Raw genomic sequence first — 24,393 nt, 5'->3', positions numbered from 1 at the left:
CAATTTGAATTGCAATTATCATGTTGCATATGTAAATAAGATGGTCTAATGAATATCACTGTATTGTTTATATTATGTGTTATGTTCCACAAAATTTAGAAATACACACTTTTCTATCAATCGTCATAAACATGTACATTGTATAGATCGATAGGCTTTCCCAATCTAATCAGATAGTTTTATCGCAAGTCATGTACGGATGATGCGCTACGTTCATTTATCTCTGTGAAAACAACTAATGTGCTGTACTTATATCCGTATCGGGTAAGTTTTAATATGCATAAAAAATTTCAACATAAACATGAGTATATCTGCATTTATTCGTGAAAAATATCTCGAGTAATATTTGATTACTTATTATAGTTAACAGTGTGTATGACGGTGCGCTTGGTTTACATGTAGCTTATTTGGGTGTACACCGGTGTAAAATGTTTGCATTTTAGTATGCCTCTTTTTAAATCGATTCCAGTACCAATGAACGCACTAATCTTCATTTATTCTTTCATTATTTCAGCATCAATGACGTCATTTAATTCTAACAATGCTAGCTTCCGATACAGACATCAAAGAAACAATACTCAGTAAACATGATGACATAATCAGTATATTTGTTAATGGCGGTAAACTTCCTAGAAGTCTACGTGAGACAGTTGACAAACACCACAAAAGGCTGATAGAAAAAAGAAAGGAATTTTCGGAAGAATTGTGCCAGGTGGTCGTTTCTGGTAAGAAAATATTTTTACTAACTAGTTGTTTTAAAAACTGTGTTTGAATTTGTTTTTGCCCCGGACTAAAATAAGTATATGTCATTGGATAAAACACGTCAAGCGATAGCTGTTTAAAGATTTGTAAACTGCAAGTGACGAATTTAGACGACAACAGGGCAAACGCAAAGTCAATTATACAGCAATTCTTATTATTTCTTTCCAAATTAAATCAAAGTTTAATGCATAACGAGGCAAAATAAAATTAAATAGTTGGTAACGTTGAAATGACAAGTATGTTCATACAAATATAAAAAAGATATGACATTTATTGTGTCATAATCGCAATCTAGAAATGCTACCCGTTATCTGATAATTTATTTGCGGCCAGGAAAAACCTAAGCGTAACCCAATCTTTCTGTAAAACAAATATTCTGAATATATATAAAGGTGAATGGTTCATCTCATCAAGGAAGTTCGTCTGCTATTCAGAACATCGTAAAGGCCCAATGTCTGATATCGTTGTATAGATTGATAAAGTAAGTGGGGGGAGTAAATAAACCTGGGTGGGTTTTTTTTAATTTTAAAGAATAAATCCAACGAAGCCCGAAGTGCTTTATGATAGATGCGATCACACCCATCCGTATTTGATCACCTCGTAATATTAAATAATTCCTTGTTACTTATAAATGTTCCTTATATTTTTTAGCAATTTTACGATTAGATATTAAAAGAATCATTTATGAAATATATTGGACTATACGTTACAAAATCACAGACTAGAGCATTGGGGGATGAAAACATTCATTTAGCTAAATACTTTATGCATACAAGTATAATTACATCGAATAGTTTTGTTTTATATATTTTTATTAGAATTTAAAAACCGTTCTTACCCCGTTTATATGAGTATAGATTTTGTTCCTATTGAAATTATAAATTGTAATTCAATTCTCTATCATACAATACAGAGAATGAACAATAAATTGTTTGTACACAAACTAAATTTATCGCCAAGAGGATTAATATGGTGTCGGCAAAGCTGAACAAACAGAGCAAAGAAACAATCATTGCAGTTGGATATTATACATTTATTGCATGATTGTGAGGGAAATATGAGGATTTATTCCCCCATGAAAAATCATATTTCCCGAGGGCAACGCCCGAGGGAAATATGATTTTTCTAGGGGGAATAAATCTTCTTGTTATACTTTCATGTTAAATACTGAAATCTGATTGGTTAAGACGCAGTTAATAATATTTTCTATTACCCTCAGCGTTAGTAACGCACTTAGCAACGGGTAACATTAAAAAATGTTACATGTGCGAAAATTATGCACGTACGGTTCGCTGTAATTCACGTTATTCCTATATAAAAGCAGTAAAATTTTAAGACATTCAGTATAACAAAATAAATAGTGCCTGTTTGGGAGGATAACAGTTGAAATTGACACCCCGAGAAAACCATTGTCAACCTCCGCTTCGCGTCGGTTGACGATGGTTTTCTCGGGGTGTCAATTTCAACTGTTACCCTCCCAAACAGGCACTATTTATATAATATTTCCCTCACAATCATGCACTAAATTGTTTATTTTGCCGAAAGACAGGTGATAATTTAAAATACATCATTTTCTAATCGTTTTTCAATTCTAACGAAGCAACAACGCAGTTTCTCTCTATAACAGTTTCTGAATAAAAAAAAAGGATTTACAGGTAAAACGAATTTTTAATAGAATTAATCATTAAATTGCATCGTATGTTCATCCTCGGGATATTTTATAAGCCTGGAATGAAATTCGAGGGAGTATGATGAAGAATATCACGATGACAGGGAAATATGAAGTTTTATTGCCCTGGCACGTGATTGTCTACAACCAATCAGATGTCGCGTTATGTAGAATAATCATATTAAGGTATAATAAGATGATTTCTTTACTGTTACATTTTTCGAATGTTACTATTTTTAACGAAGTACATGTAAGCTTAAGCATCGTTCATGTTAGAACGATCATCTAATTTGGATAAATTCAGAACAAACGAGTTTCTTACATTAAAATCCCATGATTGTACACCACCACCATCATCATCATCATCATCATCATCATCATCACCACAACCACCACCACCATTACCACCATAATAATCATCATTATCATCATCACCATCATCTACATCATCATCATCATCATCATCATCATTATCATCACCATCACCACCACCAACATCATAATCATCATTATCATCACCATCACCACAACTACCACCATCATCATCATCATCATCATTATCATCACCATCACCACAACCACCACCACCAACATCATCATCATCATCATCATCATCATCATCATCATCATCACGATAATCATCACCACAACCACCACCATCATCATCATCATCATTATCATCACCACCACCACCACCACCACCATCATTATCATCATCATCATCATCATTATCATCACCACAACCACCACCACCACCACCACCATTATCATCATCATCATCATCATCATCAACATTATCATCATCATCACCACCACCACCACCACCACCATCATCATCATCATCATCATCATCATCATGTTTTAACTAAATAAAACATCTTAATTTTATGTATGATTTTTTTTATTCAATAAAAGTTTTCTTATAAAAGTTTTTTCTAATAAAAGACCGAACAACATACATGTATGATTATACAAAATACGTCAATTCTTTATTTTCTTATAATTTTTCGACTTGTCGAACGTTTTGATTGTTTGTGATTTTTAAGGTCTTCCGTTTCCAACGGAAGACCTTGTACTGATTCTGATGGTTCTTCTTCATTATAATTTTTCTTCTTCTAGACGTTTTTAAATCCTCAATAACTTTTTTGTTTGTCATCCGATTTCATTCAAATTTTCACGGTATATTGTAAATTGAATTAGGTTTCTAGAGCACAAACAAAAATTGAAATCGCAACTTCTGGATTTGAGTTATTTCCCTTTTTCTAAAATTTTAGGGGCGTTAGTTTCCAGACAAAGGCTCCGAAATGGTCCGTAGCAAATAATTTATAGTTAAAAATCTTTATTATTGACACTTTGAATATTGTCCTCTGATTTTTGGATTTTAGCTTCTTCCAATTATTCCACTCGAATTAATCAATCGAAATCTATGTTTTAAAAATAGCGAAATTTTTCTCATGTTTTGGCTTCGTAACTTTTTAGTTTGAAATATTTCCTAAATACATATAGAACAAAAGTTGTGCATAATGTTAAGCGCTTTCATTTGACACCAATAAAAAAGGGCTGGCCCCTTAAATTAAGGGCCAGTAGCCCTCAAAAGATTTTGCTTAATAACTCAAAAACGGTTAGGATTTCGATATTGCTGTCGCTAGAAAAGTTGTGTGTTGGAATCTCATAAAGGTTGTTACAATGTTATTTTGTAAGTGATTTGTGTAGTATGAGTGTAAAAAGCTTTACATGTTAACATGAAACTGCTTTCATTTGGCAAGTTAACGAAAGTCTTTGCGCGTAAAACTGGCAAAAAGTTACCACAGAAAGTATGATGTTTTATACAGGAGGCTTTAATTCATGAGAAAAAAATTAGAACACATGCTTTTTTTTATAGAAGTTAATTAGTTAAAGTCATTGTTGTTTAGTTCTTATAGTGCACAATCCTTTAAGACGAGAATCGAAAAACAAAACATTCTTTTTCTTTTCTAGTAAAACACAAAATACTTATTGAAAAAAAAATTCTATGCATTACATTTTAGTTATCATACTGCATGCATTTAAAATCCACCTTGAATCAGAGATGTGTGTTATTACGTAAGCTATCCCTCGCCCACGGCCGAGAAAATCGGTCACCATGGTCGCGACTGGACTACCTAGCGGTCAGCGGTTATCTAATACACGAGAGTTGCGTCTCTCATATATAAGTTAATCTAGCTGCGAACTGAAGAATTATTTCAGTTTTGATTACACATAAAGGTTTATTCTTCAATTGGATTAAACAATAGGATGTCAATTAAGAAATCGTTCAGTTAATTAATAAAAGCAATTATGCAATATCAGACATATATATCAATGTGGGTTTTAAGTAAAAAAAGAATTTCTATTTGATAGAATTTAGTCATTAAATCGCAAACTTTTCAAATCTTCCTAGGTTCTGAGCTGTGCGTGTGTTTGCGTTAAACCTTTATGTAATCTATCCTTCGCCCGCGGCCGAGGAAATCATCCACGGCTGCACTACCTAGCGGTAAACGGTTATCTAATACACAAGATTCGCACCCGCACACTTACATGAATATGAACGTGTTTGAGTTTATATAGCCGTTAATACACTGTACACTGTTTTAATTTTATGTTATAAAAGTTTGTTCATTTTGTATTTAGTTAAATTAAACATTGGAGAGTAAATTAAAAAGTCATTAAATAATGATCATCCCTCGCACATGGCCGAGGAGATCCCGTGCAAGTGACCTCTATATGTACGCGTGCATGTTTGGTATTTTGTACGAACGCAACTATTTTTATTATGTTTTAAACTATTATGAACCGATAAATTTATTTTACTCGTACAGTTGATTTAGCATTGATTTATACGACAGCGTACAAGGTAATTTAAAAAATCAAATCAAATTATGATCAAAGTGCCATGTTTGCAGTAGGTGCTGACACGATAAGAGAATGCCCTGAATTAAGGCATTCGGTGATTATTTTAAAGAATATTCACATGAGTTTTGAAACAAGTTTTGTTTAGATTCTATCGGTCACATATTAATAACTTCTGTAGTGTTTCTACATGGTCGTTAGTTTCATTGTGAAAACGAACTTATTTCTGTGTTGCCCTCCCACCGCCCCGCTGCCAAGTGCTCTCTTTTTTTAGAATTCCAGATCTGTCGAAAATCATTTGATAGTGACTTTTTATTGTAGCATTTTCTCCTGAGCGTGTTTCTCTTTCCCACCCGTTTTTTTATTCGGTCAGTCTTTGTAAATTTCAACTTTCTTTATTGCGTAAATTCAATCGCCACGTGCTACCGAAATTTTGTGTCACTTTGAATAGCGCAAACAGCTCAGAACATATATAGCCCCAGCTTATTTATGGCTGCAGATCATCAATTGTTATGTAATTAATCAACAGTTCGAAGGGTGCTTTCTTCAAAGTGGTCAATTTTCAAACAACAAGACTCATTTTCACATTAAAGGTGCGGGATCGTAATCTGAGAACGTGGCTAAAATAAATTAACATGTCGAACACGCTAAACTTCTATTATATATAGTTATGAACAGAATAATATATATTATAATTAAAAGTTTTAAGTCAAATGTAATGTTTTCTTGGGATAAGATGTTATGAAATACGACTACATTATGCTATGCAGGTGGTCGCCATAGAAATCATCAAAGTATTGCAAGTTAGGACAGATTAGTTTACTTGACTTATAGCGACATATCTGCCTCCAAAAAAATATGCGCTTCTCAAAGTTACACTTCAGTGAGATGGACATGTGTTCTTGGGGATTTTCTTTATTGCTAATTATATGAAAATTGATTTTTAAAAAAAAGTTTTATTGAAGTTGTGTGGTATGAGGATGTCATGCAACTTAATTTACTTACAAGGTTAGGTACAGCCAGTGGAATACTAATTTTAGGTCAACAATCGGATTTAAGGGAGGGGGCGTGGAGGGCGCACGCCCCCCCCCCCCTAAAATTTTCAAAGTATGCATTACTGTAGTTGATTAGATAAATTTAACATAGAAAAGTTAGCATTTTGTGTTTCACTTTATTTATAATTATGCCTGACTCAATATTACACCTCATTGATACATTAGCTGTGCTATCTGCTGCTCTATAAACATCTATAAACATCTAATCCTAATGCATGTTGAAAGGTTCTGATAACAAACCAATTAAACTGTGTTTAAAACAAGCAGTGTTGGTCATTTCATTATGGTGGCTGCAACAAATTCCCCAGGGCCCTGAACTTGGGGCTTCGACCAAGAATCGACTGGAAATCCCAGCAGTTTTGTTACTGCACTGTCATTTCCATATTGCGACCAGAAATTTCTGAATAACTGTATATTTTTTGAATTTTTTTCTAGGTAAATAGACTATTTTAATATAAGAATATTGAAGATTTGATGCATCAGACATTTCTAACAGCTAATAGGGGGTCGGATACCGTAAAGTCATTACAATGTTGTAACTTTGATAACCTAGTTAATTTTGGGAGTTCATAAATGCCCAACTTTTTTTGTTTTTAATCCAATACATGTATTAGGTTTAAGTAACAATATGTGTCAAATTGTTTTATATATATATGTAATAGGCTTTTGTGTAAAGTGTACATAACTGAAAAAATACCACTATTTTAATTGAGCCTGGTTTTACCTTCAAAATACACGAAAACCCAGGAGCATCCGGGGGCTTCTCCCCCTGGGCCCCCACCAGGGCTTTGCCCGGGACCCACGGGGGGCCTAAAGGCGGCCCCAGACCCCCTGCCTCAATAATTTTATCCACGCCCCCCCCCCCCCCAACTACAAATCCTGTATCCGCCCCTGACAATGATTACCCAATCTATTAAAATACAAGATAAATAGAGAAGGCAAATATTGCTTGTGACATGTACGTAGTTTTTTTTATATATCTTTATGATAAAGCAGAGAAAAAAAAAATAAAAACAAAAAAAAAACCACAAAAAACAAAATGGAATTTGCATCAAATTTACTTCATGTACATGTTACCAAAAAATCCGACCGAATATGCGCCTTTGTCACATTTAATTAAATTAACTGAAAATAAAAACCGTAACATCATTATTTTCCGCTTATTTTTATTGAAGTTTCTCCTTTTTTTTTTTTTTTAAAATACATACGTAAACTTTCTCCGAGAGAATAACTGTTGATCCGATAAAGGAGAAAAAACTGACTTAAAAATAGGGATTTTGAATATTATTGCATCGTAGGGAGAAGTAATATTCATTTCTGTGAATAATTTTATTAAATTTTACGTTACATAGCGGTGTCTGTATATCAGGAGTAACATTTAGGCGCTCACTTATGCATAAATTCTCCCGATGATCTTAGATAGCTGATTATTATTTTAAATGTTCAAGTCTACTCGTATTATCAAATAATATCAGCCCTGAATAAATTTTCGTAGATGCCATCAATTTTGGCTATTTACCAAATTTTGACAGCACGAAACAAATTCAAACTTGCACATAGTCTTCAAAATATTAGAAAGATTTATTTACAGAAGTTACGTGTTTTTTTATGCACGTTTTTACTAACATTTCCTTACATGAATCATGAGTACATGTAATATATAACAATCCATGCTACCCTGAAAAATGTAACTCGCCATTAAACTTCTCATTGTTTAAACCCCTGTCACACTGGAGCTGCGTCCTCACAGCGATCCCGCTGCGTAACACATGTAAAACGCCATGGTAAACGAACTAGAGTCTTCTACAGCGCCGTAACAACTCAACGGCATCTTCGTTCGCCGCGGTGGGATATCCTAGCCTAGAACATTTTAGAACGCCATGCGACGGCGCGTACTTTGAACATGCACAAAGAACGCGCCGTGGCTCTGCGTTCCGATAAACACGCCGTAGAAGTGGAGTAAGGTCGCCATGACAGCGCCGTAAAGTCTCCAACAGCGCATGTGCACGCAGTCAGCGCGCAGAGCACGCTGTGGATGCGCGGTAAAAACTCCTAGCATGTCATGAGCGCTCGGCGGATACCCAGCGAGAGGGCAGTCAATCGCCAAGTAGAACTCTGTGGAAACGTAGTTGGGAGCTCTGTAAGAACGCCTTTCTGCATTTTCCTTGCGATCCTACGGCGATTCCATTAATTTTACAACGCCGTGAACACGCACTGGGAACGCAACTTTGTGTGACAGGGCCTTAAAGAATTTTCAAAACAATTACACAAACTGTGTTCGACAAATAGTTTTCCTAAAACATTTTCTTCCTGTCTTTATACAGGCTTTCAATCATAGCACGTTTTTATAACAAAAGCAGAAGTGAAATTTTAGTCATTAGTCATTATAATCGTTTGACACCAAATCACATAAATTTTCATCTCGCAGCAAAAACGGAAGACCTACTCGTGGCTTTGCCACGAGCTCTGCTCTAGTTTTATTGTCTTTTTTCTTTCATAAATTCGAATAAAAAAAGTAAAATAAAAGAAGTTTTTGTGATTTAAAGAGAATTTAAACATTAAATATTTTTGTCAACATCTTATGATTATTTTGGCTTTTTTATACCTTCGGAATGAAAAAATCCGAGATTTCCGAAAAGGTGAGACAAGATATTTTTTCGCCGGGAGACACGACGATTTGTTCGCACTGTCACGTGAGTCATTGTACCAATCAGATGTCGCGTTATATAGAAATATCATATTGAGGTATAATAATTAGACATGTTTTTCATGTAGGAGAAATTTCGGCGGGAAAATCCTCACTGCTGAACTTCTTAATCGGGAGGGATGTTCTTCCAACGTCGGTGAGAGAGAGCAGAAGTGTAACATGTCGTCTGCGTTACGGTACCGAGAAAACCGCCAAATTGATTGATGATTCTGGAAACGAGATAGACGACTTAAAGTATGATGAGAGCAATGAGGCGTTAGACAGGTTAAAGAAATTAATAAAAGGAGATGAATTTGTGCAAGGCCTTTCGTATATTGACATCTTTCTTGAGGAAGTTTCCTTACAGGTAAGCCATGCATATAATTATATTTGTTCGATTATAGCTTGCTTAAAGGATTACGTTTACTTAGGATTTGAGATTAAAATCAAAGTACTGAAGAACTGACGGGAGTTGATTTTGTCGATGTTTATTTCTTTTGAAATCAATGATATGTTATTTTGCATGACAAGTACATGTAGTTTCTAAATTGAATTACGCACATTTTTATAATATGAATTTTTGGACTTTTTCGACTAGAATGTCGAGAAACCTCCATATGAATCATATAAAATAATATTGAAAGACAAAATTAATTCAATCAAACTATGTATCAGTGGTAGAAATATTTCTCGAAAATTTTATGGATCAAAGCAATATTGAACTCCAGTCTCGTTCAACCAAACGCTCGGCTGACACCGTAAATCTCCGACAAGGGTTTACGGAGACAGCCAAGCGTCGAGTTGAACGAGACTATATTGAACTCTAGCGTAGGAATACATACGACTACAAAAAATATTTAAATTGTTCGTACCATTTAAAATCTGACTATTTTTAAGGCATTTGTAAATAAGTTTCCTTGAAAAACAATGCTTTAGCATACATTACATCGAATTCATCAATTATTTTCAAGAACTAAGTCTTGTCAGGAGCAATGATTTGTGCTGAGGTCCAAACACTTTTTCACTTTCGGTTTGTCCGAGTGACTGCATAGGAGAGTTGATTAAAAATCAACTCCCAAAAATATTTTTACAAAGTTAAATACTTGAAATCAAAAAATGTTTTAAAAGCACAAAATAAAAATATTATTAACAAAGATCGATTCTGATATTTATGTTTTGTTTATTTGCGGAAAATATGATACAACAAAGGTAGATTGGTATTGATACAGAGAAATTCGGACTATTTTTTCATTTTCTTATTTTCTCTTTAAGGGGGCTGGGGGTGGCTGCCATTTTAGACAATATTGATCTCCTTTAAAAGAAGAGCTTCATATAAAGATAATGGGAAATGATGAAATTTTATATAAAAATAAATGAATTTTTTCTTTATCAAATAGTAGTTGATAGCTTCAGAAATCGCATATAAAATTTTCATATAAATCTGATGGTTTTATATTATATTATATTTTGACCCACCAGCCTCCTTAAAACTTTCTGTAGTATTGTAATTGCAAACGTTAAGTTTCTTTGTGGGTTTTTTTTTTCATATCATTTTACAAATTTTATATTTATATTATTGCGTGTATAATTCTATATCACTGGATGCCACGCAATGGGAAAAATCTTTAAAATACATGTATATAAAAATCAATTCCAGATAGAATATCTCGAAAATTATATCATTGACCTTAGATATTGTTAATGGCAATGCTAACAGAATACAGACAATAAAAAACAGTATAATTATTCACACAACGGTTTGGAGCTCCTATTATTCAGTTTTTTTCAGTAAAACTCGATCAAAAATGGATAGAACTTTGAAAATTGATAGAGGAAATTTGGACTAAACTAACCTTCAAATATGAGCTTAAAACGACTCATTAAAAAATGAAATAAGAGAATCTATTCGTATTTTATCATTTTTCAACCAACAAATTGCTTTTTTCTTTCTAGTTATTACAAAATAAAGAATGCCTTGAAAAAAATGGACAATTTTGACATTTTTTTCAATTAACATTCAGTGGTCACTAGCATAAAAAGTAGGTCATTGACCTACTTATTTGAAAGTAAAAAAAAGCACCACAATAGTAAGGCGGCGATGTACAATAAGTAGTTTTTCGTTCCTATTAGTGGAATTTTTTCGCCACTGAGTAAACGTAATCCTTAATTTCACAAGCCAAGCTTAAGGCAATCTAAGATACATTCCTTTTAATTAAAAGTAATAAGTAAAATGCAAAAGTTATACAATGTATTTAATATAGTAGGAATAGCAGCTGCTATATCTTTTTAGTTTAGTTTTTAACGTTGGCAATTTGTCTGAAAACACTCGAAAGCCTGGCTAGAATCAAGTAACGAAAGTATACTTATAACTGATTCAACTTATAAAATTTGATTTAGTTTCAAGTTTCAGTCTGATTTAGATACACTGAATCGATTAATAAATTACAATGTTCAGAATAAAAAAATACGTATAGCAATATATTAAAACAAGCTCCGAGCGATGAACAATAACAAATTAGTAGTAAAATTCCTACTTTTATCCTAAAAATGAATCCATTTTACTTGAATCAACCTCATTTTTCAATAATTGTGCCTACAGTTTGAATTATTGATATTTTACAACTGTACTTATTTTTACGTCATTTGACCACATCAATTTTTTTAATAAAATAGACTCTTCAAACCACGTAGTGAATAACAACTTCGCAATGTAGTTGAGTACGTCAATTTTAGTGTGCCAATGCCAATTTATTGAAAGATAAAATCAAAATTTGACTTGTAGTTATAATACAGGTAAAGACTGTGGAAAAAATAACATTATACTCTTTCACATCTTTGGCAGGGTAATGTGGTGCTCGTTGATACACCAGGGATAAAGGAAGAGATCGACGATGACAACTCTCAGTTGTTTACTCATCTCCGGAAAGCCTCGGCATTTATCTATATCCTCAAAACAGATAGTAATCTAGGAACGCACAAGGTAATCAAAGCATACCTTTGTTATCGAAATGTTGTGAAATAAATAAAATTGAAATTATTTCCTTACAAAGCACTCTATGTTCTTCATTGTGTTAAGAACTTCTCACATTTTGAATATCATTTTAATAATTAGTTTCGTTCAACCAGACGAGTCAATCAGTGCAAATTTTTAAAGCCAACATATGGTTGAAGATGCTCATCAGATACATATTTTGATCATGGAGTAATACAGAAATTAAATAATGAGCTTCTTTGACCTGTTTTTGTTGATATAATTCACTTGAAGAAAACAACACGATTCTTTATCATAAACCAATGTGAATTAAAAAAAAAAGACTAAGTAAAAATGAAAAAAAGAACAAATAATCATGACATGATACCAATGTTTACCAAATTTATACGTAAGGTAAGGTAAAGAGTGAATGAAAAGGGTAATCCAACATGCAATGATTGTAGCTTTTTAGAATAAAGAAAAAGGTTCAAGAGTTAAAGCAAGATGGATACACAGAGCTGTGCTCAGAATGCATGCTTTACGTATGCAACCGATGGGACCAGGTAGACGATTCCGAGGCCGAGGAAGTATTCGATGAGGTTCTGTCTAGATTAAGAAGTAACGGAATTGAAGTCAGAGAGGGACAACTGATGAAGCTTAGTGTCAAAAAGGTTGAATTCGAATTGAATTTGAATGAATTTTGCATATTAAAAGCAACGATTCTAAAAATGTGATATCATGAATACCAATTATTCTTCAATTAACTAAATGTATAAGAAGAGGAATACACGTTTCTTATAAATAAATTATACGGGTCAAAAACAATATATTTTTTTAACTGAGACCATATTTTGATAAGATAAATACATCCAATACATTCATCCTTAAGTTTCACCATCTTTTGAAATTAGTGGCTTGTCAATTAGTAATACTACTCTACTTTTCAAATTAACCAAATCAGAAGCAATACAGTATTCATGTGTCTTGGTTTATAGTGGATTTTGAATCATATTTATCAAAAATGAAAATACTATTCATAATGAAAATAAAAAAATACTATAATAAAGAAATGAATAATAATAATGATAGTAATGATAAACAATTGATATATATTTATAAAGGAAAAGAAAAGACAAAGTAAAGGAAAACCCCTTTCGGATCAATACAAGCTATTCATAGATAAACTCCGTGGACTGATCAGTCTTGCAGTAAGGGATAGGTACAGAAGGGAGTGCCAGTAAGTGGAACGCTCAAAAACAATTCTAGCAATGAATTCAATATCCTTATAGAGTTTAAAGATTAAACAAAGAACATTGTTCTGGCCATTAAGTTTTGGTTGGGGTAAATATTTTAAAATGATGTAGTTCTGTGTCATTAGTGTTTTAGCATAATATTCTAGTCTTGAATTTCCCTTGTAGATGGCTGGAGAAGGCTTTAAATGACGTTATCTCTCATGGGACAATTGTTCTCAAAACATTATCAAAAACTGTAGATGAAAGAAAAAGACGGAGGACTGAATATGAAGAGTCTGTCGTATCACTAAAAGAGGCATTAGATACGGTAAATGATAGAAAATCTTCATTCACCATCGCCTTTTGCTATTATGTTTGTGTGGGCGTTTTCGCTTAGTTAGGTTGAAAACGTGATTCATTTGTTCACGTGGTCTCGTAATTTTGTGATTTAAGTTATATCTCACAAAAATTAAATTGAATTTTGATTTCGGATGTATAAGGTGAAAAAATGTACAGAATAAATAATTGTTTCACTACAATTTGAAGAAGTTGCTTTAAAGAAGAAAAAATTTGAAACCATAACATTAAGAGTCAGGTATTGTTTTGGATAATGCCTATTACCGCCATGAAAATACCAGCTATTTTGTTTCAATTTTGTTTGATATGCTCATTCTAGTTTTTTGTGTTTGTTTGTTTTTTAAAGACACGTTCAATAAAGTATCTATGAACAAAAATCAAATATTCAAACATAAATACAATACATCACCCTATGCTACGAAGTTTAATTTTTATTGTAGTATTTTCATGTATTGAATGATGCATATAGTTAAAACTTTCACCTGAAATAACTAGACTCATTCTATAGCATCATTGGGTTTTTTGTAAATCTATGTCCTCATATTTAAGCAATCTTCGTATTCTACTGATTGTCGTTTATATTTTTAAAGCCTAAACGAAACTACTGTCGGGAAATCATCAACATATACACAACCCTAGCCGCAAATTTGCATAAACACTTGCGAACAGAAGAATTCTGTTCTAAAATAATTGAAAAATGCAAGTCAGAGATGGAGCGAGAACGATCTAGTCTGAGAACAAAAACACTTGAAGAATTAGAAAAAGTCGCAGTAAAAACGTTTCAGCAGATAATTAACGAAGAAATTACACGATGGCGAGAAACGAATGACGTAGACAACGCATGTGCACCAGTCTGCGAGAAGGTTCTTCGAAGTTTTCGCATGCTAGAGAAGAATGTTGAAAAAGGACTGGTTGAATCACGTAAAAGCTCTTGCCCTGAAATATCTTTTAAACATATGGAAAGTGCCCAAGTTCCCGTCAATGAAATTAGTGAAAATTACCCAAGTAGAACATTTACAGAAAATGTCGAGAGAGAATACTCTGGGTTATCATACATTATGGCCCAAGCCCCAATCATCGCAAAAGAAACATTAGATATACTAGATAATGCTGCAGAAGAAAACAGTACACTTGTCAAAAAATCATCGTCCACAATGAACTCTGCGCAAGTTCCGCTTTCTGTGGAGAATCGAACACCTAAAGGCAAAGAAAATGACCTGGACGAGGACACTAGACTACTGATAACTAATCCATCCTCCGTGCGATCAGCCCAAGTCCATGTACCCGACGAGGAACTGGAAATGATACGCATGCGTATAGAAAAGGGAGATGGAGAAGACACTCAGTTATTTACAAAAGGTTAATACTATGTAATTCTTTTCCTTTTTCTATTTTTCAAATCATATTTAATTTTTGTAGTTTTAATAACGCTGTTCGTTTAGGAGCTTTCAAATGGGCAAAATTTAAACTAAAATTGCTTATTAAATATTGAAGCATATGAAATGTTTTTGTTGATTTAATCAAGTTGCATGTACACTTGTTGACAGGTGAGAAGGTCGGACTGGCTCTGACGGCCCCCCTCTGGTTTCCAATTGCTGTCACAGCTAGTGTGTTTGTGGTGCCAGTGAGTGCTTTCAAAGTACTATCTAAAAAGTTTTCTGAACAGAAAGCGGAATCAAACTTCCGAGAAGTCACCGACAAGCGCAACCTAGCGGAGCTTCTTCAAGAAATTTATAAGTCGGATACTTTTAGCGAAGCCCGATTTAACGATGAATTTGAAAGAAATTCGATTCGCTTGTTTAACCAGTGGTTACATCAACAACATGAAGCGTCCATACAGGTTATTGAAGACATTTCAACAACTCTACAACAACTAGCCGAAACTGAGAAATTGGAGAGCGAGGACAAACAATCCGTAGAAAGGTTTCTACAACAACTTAAAGAATGTCAAGAAGAATGTTGTGTTATTTCAGAAAAGTGCTGCAATTCATTAAATCAAGGATCATTGAGTTAATATAATATCACCTGCAGTTTAATGTTGCATGATTCGTATGAACAGTTTCTAAAACAAGGCAAGCTACTGACAAACACGTTGATAAAAAAGGACTATCAACAGTCTCGTTTAAAGTCATCTTTTCGTAAGTTCTATGTATCGACCAAAGAACTTACAAAAAATGACTTCAAACAAGACTGTTGTTAGTCCTTCTATTTTAAAATCTTATCTCAATTTTTTATTTGTAATAAAATTGAAAACAGCCACCCAGCAGTATTAAAACTTATTACTAGTACGCTTAACTAAAATATATAAGGCATTAACATATGAATACCATCAGTGCATATTCATGTTGGATGTTGATCAATTACTGTTTTGTTGTAGAGTTTTAATATAGCAGGCATTGCTTTCGGTGTATATCGTAAATTTTGCATTTTCATAGCAATCAGAAAATATTCGAGCATTTTAAGTATTAATTTCTTTTTAATATATTCTTTTCTTGCATCGTGATGTTTTTTGTGCTTTTTTTTTCAAATCAAAGCGTATTAAACAGTTCAGTTAATGCGATGGTTTGACCATGATTGTTATTGGCTTTATGATGTTTTGAACACATAAAACCCAACTTAATTTCAGTTATTTAGAATGATGAGGATATCTTTACAGAACGTTGATGATCAATGAATTACCAATTTTATCATTCTAAAAGTTTCCAATATTACATATTATGCCATATTTATCATTTTGTTAAAATAAAATCCAAATATTTTTGATTGAAGAATTAAATATTGTACAGAGCTCTTCATCCCATGAAGATTGATATGGTCTCAAAGATGGCCGCGTTCATGCAGCCTTGTTTACGTTCTTGAAATGTACACTCCTGACATGTATATATAGATACTTTTATTTGAAAGTCTTATCATAGTCCAAATTTTGTAAATATATGTGAATAAATCTAAATTAATTATTTCGTTGTTCATTACTGAGTTGTGTATATAAATAAACGCTAATATATGTATAACATTTTTTTCTTGTGGTATATTTAATATACATATTTACATGTGCAAATGTTTTGTCTGTATTTGAGCAAACATGTTCATCATCGAATAACATGAGTCACTATTATTTCTAGGTACTCAATCTAACCGCCTTTTTTTCAAAAACACACTTAGTATACTGAGGAAAACATATATTTAGTCATAAAGATAAGCTCCATTAAAAACAGATCTATATTTTGTCACATAGCATTTTCTTCATTCATTTTTTTCCACAGCATAATACCAATTGCGAGGATATTAATCATGGCTTTGGATTCACGTAAGATCACGAGCGAGCATATTTATTGATAAACATCGAAATAACGCGACACTGAAAATTGCATCATTTTGCAATTGTCAAGGTAACAAAACACCCCAGCTATAGTTCATTCCTGACGTTTCCAACAAATCCCAATTGACATCGCAAACTCGATATCATCGATATTCCGTGCACCGTCCATTCACAATGTCACATTTACTCTTTCTGCTTTTCTTTTCGTTTCATTCCACAAAAAATTAAAATAGATTGCCTCTAAAATGTCGACAAATTATTATGCTCTTAAATCTTCTTAAAAATTCCTTTGTAACCTTTGTGTTAAAATTTAACGGAGATAGTTTGTGATGAAGTTGAATGCAGTTTATTTTAGTTTTGAATTTGTTTGTGTAAAATGTTGTAATTTTGGACTACGGTGTGTTCCATATATCCAATCGAGAGTGTTCGGTATTAGAGCTAATTTTAGCATAACCGGGTTTATGAGTAAAAGTCGTGGCTGCTTGTCAAGTGTGCGGCCAAGATGTTGAATTTGACCTCCAGTTTGAAAATTTTGGCGAATTCCTAAAGTTAGTCTGCTAGACTTGTAGTCAGAAAGACTGTGAATCTGTTTGGGCATTTGCTTTTCTCAAGCTGGTAAGATTTTGTTTAATATATTTTGTCAGTTTTGTGTTATATTTACGGGGTGAGGTCATTTGTTACTTTCGTTGTATAAGTGAATATGTCTATAGGTTTTAGAATAGGTAAATATTGTTTCAGTGCAGGGGGGTTATATCGTTAAACCAGGTGTGTCAATAGTAAACTCCGGTTGAAGACTTAGCGTAGCAAACATGTATGTCGGGCAAGACTGGGACTGAGAAACATCAGCGGAACAGGGCGTGCCGCAAGTAGGACGCAAGTGGAGAGCTTGTGTTTGATGAACGTTTATGGTCAGGAGGCCCTATTTGAATAGTCTTCCAGTGAGAGACCTTCGAGTCCGGGACTGAAGACTTGACATTTCGTTTACGGCCCAATGGTGACTATTTAAAGGTTGCTGTTGCAATTATATGAAGCCAAACTTACAACTCTATTTAATGATTAAATAAGCTAGTGAGGACAGTTGATTCTTTCATTACAGATAACATTCCAATGTACTTTTCCTGTGAAATTACATATAACAGATTTGGTAGGTTTGTTTTGTTGGTTTATTCCTTTACATACTGTTATAGGTATATTAAGCTGATGTTTAAAAGCATTTATTTGTTTAATATAAATACTTACAACATTATTGAATGTGTTAAAGTTATTGTCTCAGTGTCAGTGTTATTTTATTTTTTATTTCTGAGTGAGAGTGTGCATATCTTCATATTCTATTATTTCAATTTCTGTTTTGGTTAAATAAATTCATATTTTGTTTATTTTACTGTTTGTCGCTTTCGTTATTACCACCACATAATCTAAAAAGAACTGATTACATAGCGGTATTCCGCCAATCTTAAATCGGATGGGTTTTTTTTTTCAATTGTCCGAGTAGTACATGTTAGGATAATGACTTGATCCATGCTTCCTTTTTATGCTTTGATCAATTAACATGACGTAACAAAATTAGATCAACAAAGTAAGTCATTATCCTAATATGTAAACAAACAAAATTGTAAGATAAAAGGAAAAGGTATTCTTAAAAATACAGGTTGATATTTTTATTTATCTTCCTCTAGAACCCTTCAGACTATATGGGACACATATGTCAGATATTTCCTTATACATGTACATGTACTAAGGGGTTAGGACACATATGTTAGATATGTCCTTACACTAAGGGGTTAAGGCACATATGTAAAATACTTCCTAACGCATCAAACATCAGATATTATGGATTCTACATAAATATTAATTCACCAAGGGTTAGGACACATATGTAAAACAATTCCTAACGCATTGAACATCTGATATGGATTCTACATAAAATCTTAACATGGGTCACCTAAACCCACATTTAATTAGATTTGGCCGTCATGCATGACATTTATGAAATATAAATCGAGTAATAATGATGTGAATAAAAAGAGATATATATATGTACATGGGTCATCGCAACTAGCAACAGATGATTGAAGACCTGAGGGAAATACTCACGAAGTACATATAAATGTCAATGCCAGTCATTTCATGAAGTATGTTTAATAATTCGAATTTTATTGTTCAATGTTTTTCAAATTAAAACCACCTTATAACCAACAGCTGCTGAAATAATTTTTCTCACTGGATCTGTGTCACAGCTGACCAGTCGTTGTACTTATTACCCATGATCTGGTGGTCGAGCCACAGTTCCGGAGTCGCTAGAGAGTTAGCATCATGGTTGTCCACAAACTTTGGCTGATTACCCTTGTGATGGTGCTGTTCAATGCTAATCTTTCTTATGTAAGTTTTTGTTGTTGTTTTTTTTAAATTGCAAATTGCTGTGAGACGATGCCGTGATACAAAATATAATTGTAGTACTATAAAACACTGTGCCGGATAATTGTGCAAGTGCAAAGACGGCATTTTCAGCCCGCATAAGATGCAGTTTCATAAAAATCCACATTTACCAAATGATAGGCCATCGTCTAAAAATTATACAACCACTTTAGTGTTTAGCTCACCTGAGCTAAAAGCTCAAGTGAGCTTTTCTGATCACATTTTGTCTGTCGTCTGTCTGTCTGTCTGTCTGTCCGTCCGTCCGTCTGTCCGTCCGTCCGTCTGTCTGTCCGTAAACGTTTCCCATTTTCATCATCTTCTCAAGAACTACTTGGGCAATTTCAACCAAACTTGGCACAAATCAACCCAAGGCAAAGGGAATTCAAAGTTGTGAAAATGAAGGGCCACGCCTTTTTACAAGTGGAGATAATAAGAAATTATTGAAACTGTAACCAGGGTTATATAATTAAATATGTACTTGCGCTTTAGCATTTGTTTTGAGAGTGTTCGTGTGCGTGTGAGTGTTTATTTTTAGCCCAGTGACGACAGACTTCATCTATAAATAAATATCACATGATATCTAAAACCTGTTCTACCTGTTCCCGCCAATATTCTGAATTAAATGCTGTATGTGAAATACCTGGACACTTTCCACTTCGATGTCCAGACACATCGGTTGAAAATCCTAATGATATATATATATTGTCTGTCTAGGGGGAAGCTGTCCCGGTAAGGCGTTTTAATAAATGTAATTGTGTAATTGCTTTATGTGAAATTATTATGTATTTAAATATTATAATGAATTATTACAGGTTTTTGTATAACTTATAATTCTACTAAATGAAGTGAACCTTTGACCAAATCACGTTGTCCGATTTATTTCTACCGACACCAGCTACAAAACATTTTAATAATTTTCAAAAATCTTCTCAAGAACCATTAAGCCAGGAAAGCTGAAATTTGTGTGGAAGCATTCTCATATAGTGTAGATTCAAAGTTGTGAAAATCATTGTGAGATTTTTCAATTGTTCAGGCATCCCAGATATTGCACCCTCTTGGCAAGCCGGGGATACAGCCCTTGGTGATCAACATTACAGCCAATCAGGACACTAAGATGGCCATGTATTACGCCAGATTCACAGGTCCCTCCGACACCGAGGCGTTATTTTTTGAAGGAACATTCAGGAAAGGTAATATATGTAGTATACCGTGTTCTGTAACTGCTGTGATTGGTTGAACGATTGGTCGTGCGTTCTGATTGGTTGACTCATCTTTTACTAACAAGACATCTCTTCCTCCAGATTCCCCGCATACAATGTACAAATATTCGAAACTTTGATTTATGCGTAGTTGCGTCATAACTTAACATGGAATCATGTTTTATGTTCCTGTTAGTTGTTTGCATAATATTGTACAAATGAGTCTTTGTGGTCATCACAGTAACCATCCTACATTTTTATGTAGAGCTCTTCTTTTTAAAGAGATTAATAATGTATATTAATAGCTACGATCATCCAGCCTCCTTAAATGTAAACATTGATTTGATTACTAGTATATAAAAATTTCAGAATTTCATTTATCATACTAACCTTAGCAGCACTTTGTATTAATGATCTTTTAATTTTGTGATTTCTATTTTAGTATCAACTTCAGGAACAACCTCCGTTTTCGAAGCTGTTTCTGAGTTTTCTTTTTCCGGTTATGCAAGGCGTAGAATTGTTTTGGAATCTCCTTCCACAGCAGATTTCTTAAGAGTTGAGAATGATGTAGATCAAAGCATTTACGAGACCGAGTTTGCTAGAATCCCGTGCGAGTTCGAGGTCAAGAAATCCCAGGATGACGGGGCAGGCATTGTCCAGTACTCGGTCAGAGCGGAGAACTGCGACTTGGATGGGCAATACGCTGGAGAGGGGTTCGAGTCGTTTAAGTCCATTGGCACAAAGATCACCAAATCTGGGGAGGAAGTAGGTTACGCTTTATTGGATTACCCTGGAAAGCAGGTACCTCCCGATTACATTTTTGACTACTTTAATATGACTGGCGACACAGGATATAACACAGGATCCAGGTTTCTCGGCACCATGACGTTGAACGTGAAGAAAATGGCGGCAGATAATGTTCAGGTTAAACCACCGATGTTCAAAGATTTCAACGTCAGAGCTACACCGTTTGAAATGCTGGAATGGGCGTACATGTATATAATTTAATTCTGATTGTAACGCCTCATTTGATTGGCTAAACAAATTCATATATATCGTATAACATAACTTGCCTACGTCACAATACGACGTTACGTTTTAATTTTGTACAAACTAACATCCTTTAACTAATTAGTGGGCCCTATTTCCTGATTTTAGTACTAAAAAATTAAATTATACGTAATAAATTTAAGTTCTACCTATGTTATAGGAGTATAACATAACTTGGAACAGTTTACGCTTTTTTATAAACCGCTTTGCAGTTTATAAAGCGTAAACTGCCCCAAGTTATATTATATCGTATAACAAAGGTAGAACTTAAATTCATTCCTTAAATAAAAACGTGATGAAGAAAATGTAATCCTCAAATCATTGAAATGAGTTATACCCATGTATGTAAAAATGAGTTCATTAAACTATGCATCCAAATTCTTTGGGTTTTTATTGAAGGTTTATGATGACGTTATATTTGGTATACATTTTTCTTCAAACCTGATTTCAAAGGGAGATACTACAGCAGAACCACCACTACTCCTAATTCTGACTTTTGTGACAATTTCTGTTAAAAATATTAAAATAGTATTACACTCTTTAAATGTATTTAATAACACACAAAAAAATAATAACTAGAATATATTAGTTCCAATTGTGCTTCATTGTTAGCAGACCTTAATGCAATCATTCATTATTACGATAGTGGGATAGTGAAATTCCACCGAGGGGACAACATTCACGGTTTATGACGAGGCTCTGCAGATTTCATTTTTCTATGGTCAACTTCCCTTGCAGGGATGGGGTAATGGTAATTTGTAATTGTAATTGAGTGTAATTAATTACAAATTTTGATGTAATTGAAAGTAATGTGTAATTAGCCAAATTTTCAATAACATGTAATTGTAATTTAATTAATAACTTTCAAAAAAGGCATGTAATTCCAATTACTTTTCAATTACATTCAATTACACACTGATGTACATATAGATAATATGAAGCTGTCCACTACACATTTTCCCCACACTAACAATGGTACACGGTCAAATTCTGAAGAGTAGTTAAAAAGCATTGAACTATTATCATATATATCATACTAAATATTTTTCAAAATGGATTTTTTCAGTGTTTCAATATTTAATGATAAGTTTCCCAAATCTAATTAAGTACATGTAATTGATGATTTGTTTGATCTCTTTTTTCTTAAAAAATACTTATTTCCCTTCTTATTAGAATTAGTGTGTCAATTATCATTGAGTTAGTTTAAAACATCACTGTTTAATTTACAAACAAAATCAGTGTTATCGAAATTATAAAAACGATCAAGTCATGCTTGTTAATTGATAGCCTAAAATACGTAAAGCTAAAATGCATGGCTTCAAATGGGTTTTAAGTCTTTGATGCCTAACATGTCCACAGGGTGTGCTCCCTTATTGCTAACATTTTGATAATTAGGTAGAGAACAACAGGTGTGAATTGTGTTTTGATAACAATTATAGTCTCCCCTATACCTGAGATTAACCTGTACTTTGGCATTGTATTTACAAAGAAAAAAAATAGTGTATAAAAATGCAAAGGAGAAAGTTTTCATATAATAGTTTTGCATGCAGGAAATACTTTAGTTGACATGGTAGGTGTAGGTTAGGGGATATGACTTTTAAATGTTTACTGAATGTCAGGGTGTATGTGACACCTCCATATTGTGACTACCAATACCTGCCTTTTGAAATAAACAATAATTATAAAACCAATTTTATTCATATCATAAACATACCTCCTTAAATATTTATGAGTTGTAGATAAATCATGGTTTTAGTAAATTTTGATGAAAATGTAATTTGTAATTTAATTAATTACATCTGCAAAGTAATTGTAATTTAATTAATTACATTTGAAAACTCTTGTAATGGTAATGGTAATTTAATTGAAAAATTTAAGCAAGTAATTGTAATTTAATTAATTACTTTCCATTGTAATTGACCCCATCCCTGTTCCCTTGCTTATGAAGCAATATATCTTCACCCCCTGCATATGGATTTTTTGTCTCTCAGTTGATTCGACACGCAATGGTATGCTCTACGTATGATTAATTCCTAAAATAAGGCAAGCTACTGACAAACAAGTTGATGAAAGAGGACTATCAACAATTTCGATTGAAGTATTTATTCCGTATGTTCTATGGTTGATACAACGACCTTGTCAGCAAATACAATCTTCCACTTGGTCGAATTTTACTGATGTTTTTCATACATATTGTTTGACCATAATTAATCACCGAATTGTCTACGAATTTTCCGTTTTTTCCAATTAAGACAAAGAGCACCCGGCGGGTGTGACCGTCAGCAGAGGATGCTTACTCCTCCTGGGCACCTTATCATACCTCTTTTTTTATTACTTAAAGGCCCGTGTTTGCTCTGCTCCTGTTTTGTATTTTTCCTTAGGACTTTTGATTTTGAACACTGTTCCCTATCACCGCATTTTATCTTTGATTTTATTAACCGCTGATGTTTTTGTACGTTTACATTTCTAGAACTAAAAATAGAAAAAGTAGAAAAAAATATACACGGTGTCGGTTGATTTTTGTCACATTATACATTTTTCTTCATTCTTTTACCTTGGATCATATACATGTATTTGTGCAATAAAAGTAAATGGTACATTTAAATTTATATATATTTCTATTTACATTTATTGTATCATGGTTTTGGTAAGTTTTCGTAAAGACACGTAAAAACACCTCGGTTAAAGAAGTCCATCGGTTAAAGGAGGCTGAACACACAAAACCAAATTCCAGTTAATTACATTTCTTGGGTTGCATTATTGAAATGCAACGAACAAACTTCTTGCTTAAATAAACATTGGTTTAAAGG

At 33.4% G+C, this 24,393-nt stretch overlaps 2 protein-coding genes across 2 annotated transcripts; both read left to right on the top strand.

Moving 5' to 3' along the window:
- Positions 1-211: 211 nt before the first annotated feature.
- On the top strand, positions 212-16,611 carry LOC128162389 (uncharacterized). Its single transcript, XM_052825568.1, has 9 exons — positions 212-264; positions 515-725; positions 9,130-9,407; positions 11,883-12,020; positions 12,476-12,682; positions 13,133-13,248; positions 13,430-13,571; positions 14,191-14,959; positions 15,148-16,611. Exons 2-9 carry the CDS (start codon positions 542-544, stop codon positions 15,612-15,614), a joined length of 2,301 nt encoding a protein of 766 aa, XP_052681528.1. The 5' UTR covers positions 212-264; positions 515-541; the 3' UTR covers positions 15,615-16,611.
- A 2,539-nt stretch (positions 16,612-19,150) lies between these two features.
- Positions 19,151-21,961, top strand: LOC128163382 (uncharacterized). Its single transcript, XM_052826965.1, has 3 exons — positions 19,151-19,298; positions 20,368-20,524; positions 20,976-21,961. Exons 1-3 carry the CDS (start codon positions 19,233-19,235, stop codon positions 21,539-21,541), a joined length of 789 nt encoding a protein of 262 aa, XP_052682925.1. The 5' UTR covers positions 19,151-19,232; the 3' UTR covers positions 21,542-21,961.
- Positions 21,962-24,393: the final 2,432 nt, after the last annotated feature.

Source organism: Crassostrea angulata, chromosome 9 (assembly GCF_025612915.1).
Source record: "Crassostrea angulata isolate pt1a10 chromosome 9, ASM2561291v2, whole genome shotgun sequence".
Classification (NCBI taxonomy): domain Eukaryota; kingdom Metazoa; phylum Mollusca; class Bivalvia; order Ostreida; family Ostreidae; genus Magallana; species Magallana angulata.
The sequence above is the reverse complement of the archived record's forward strand: the minus strand, read 5'-3'. Positions and strand labels throughout refer to the sequence as shown.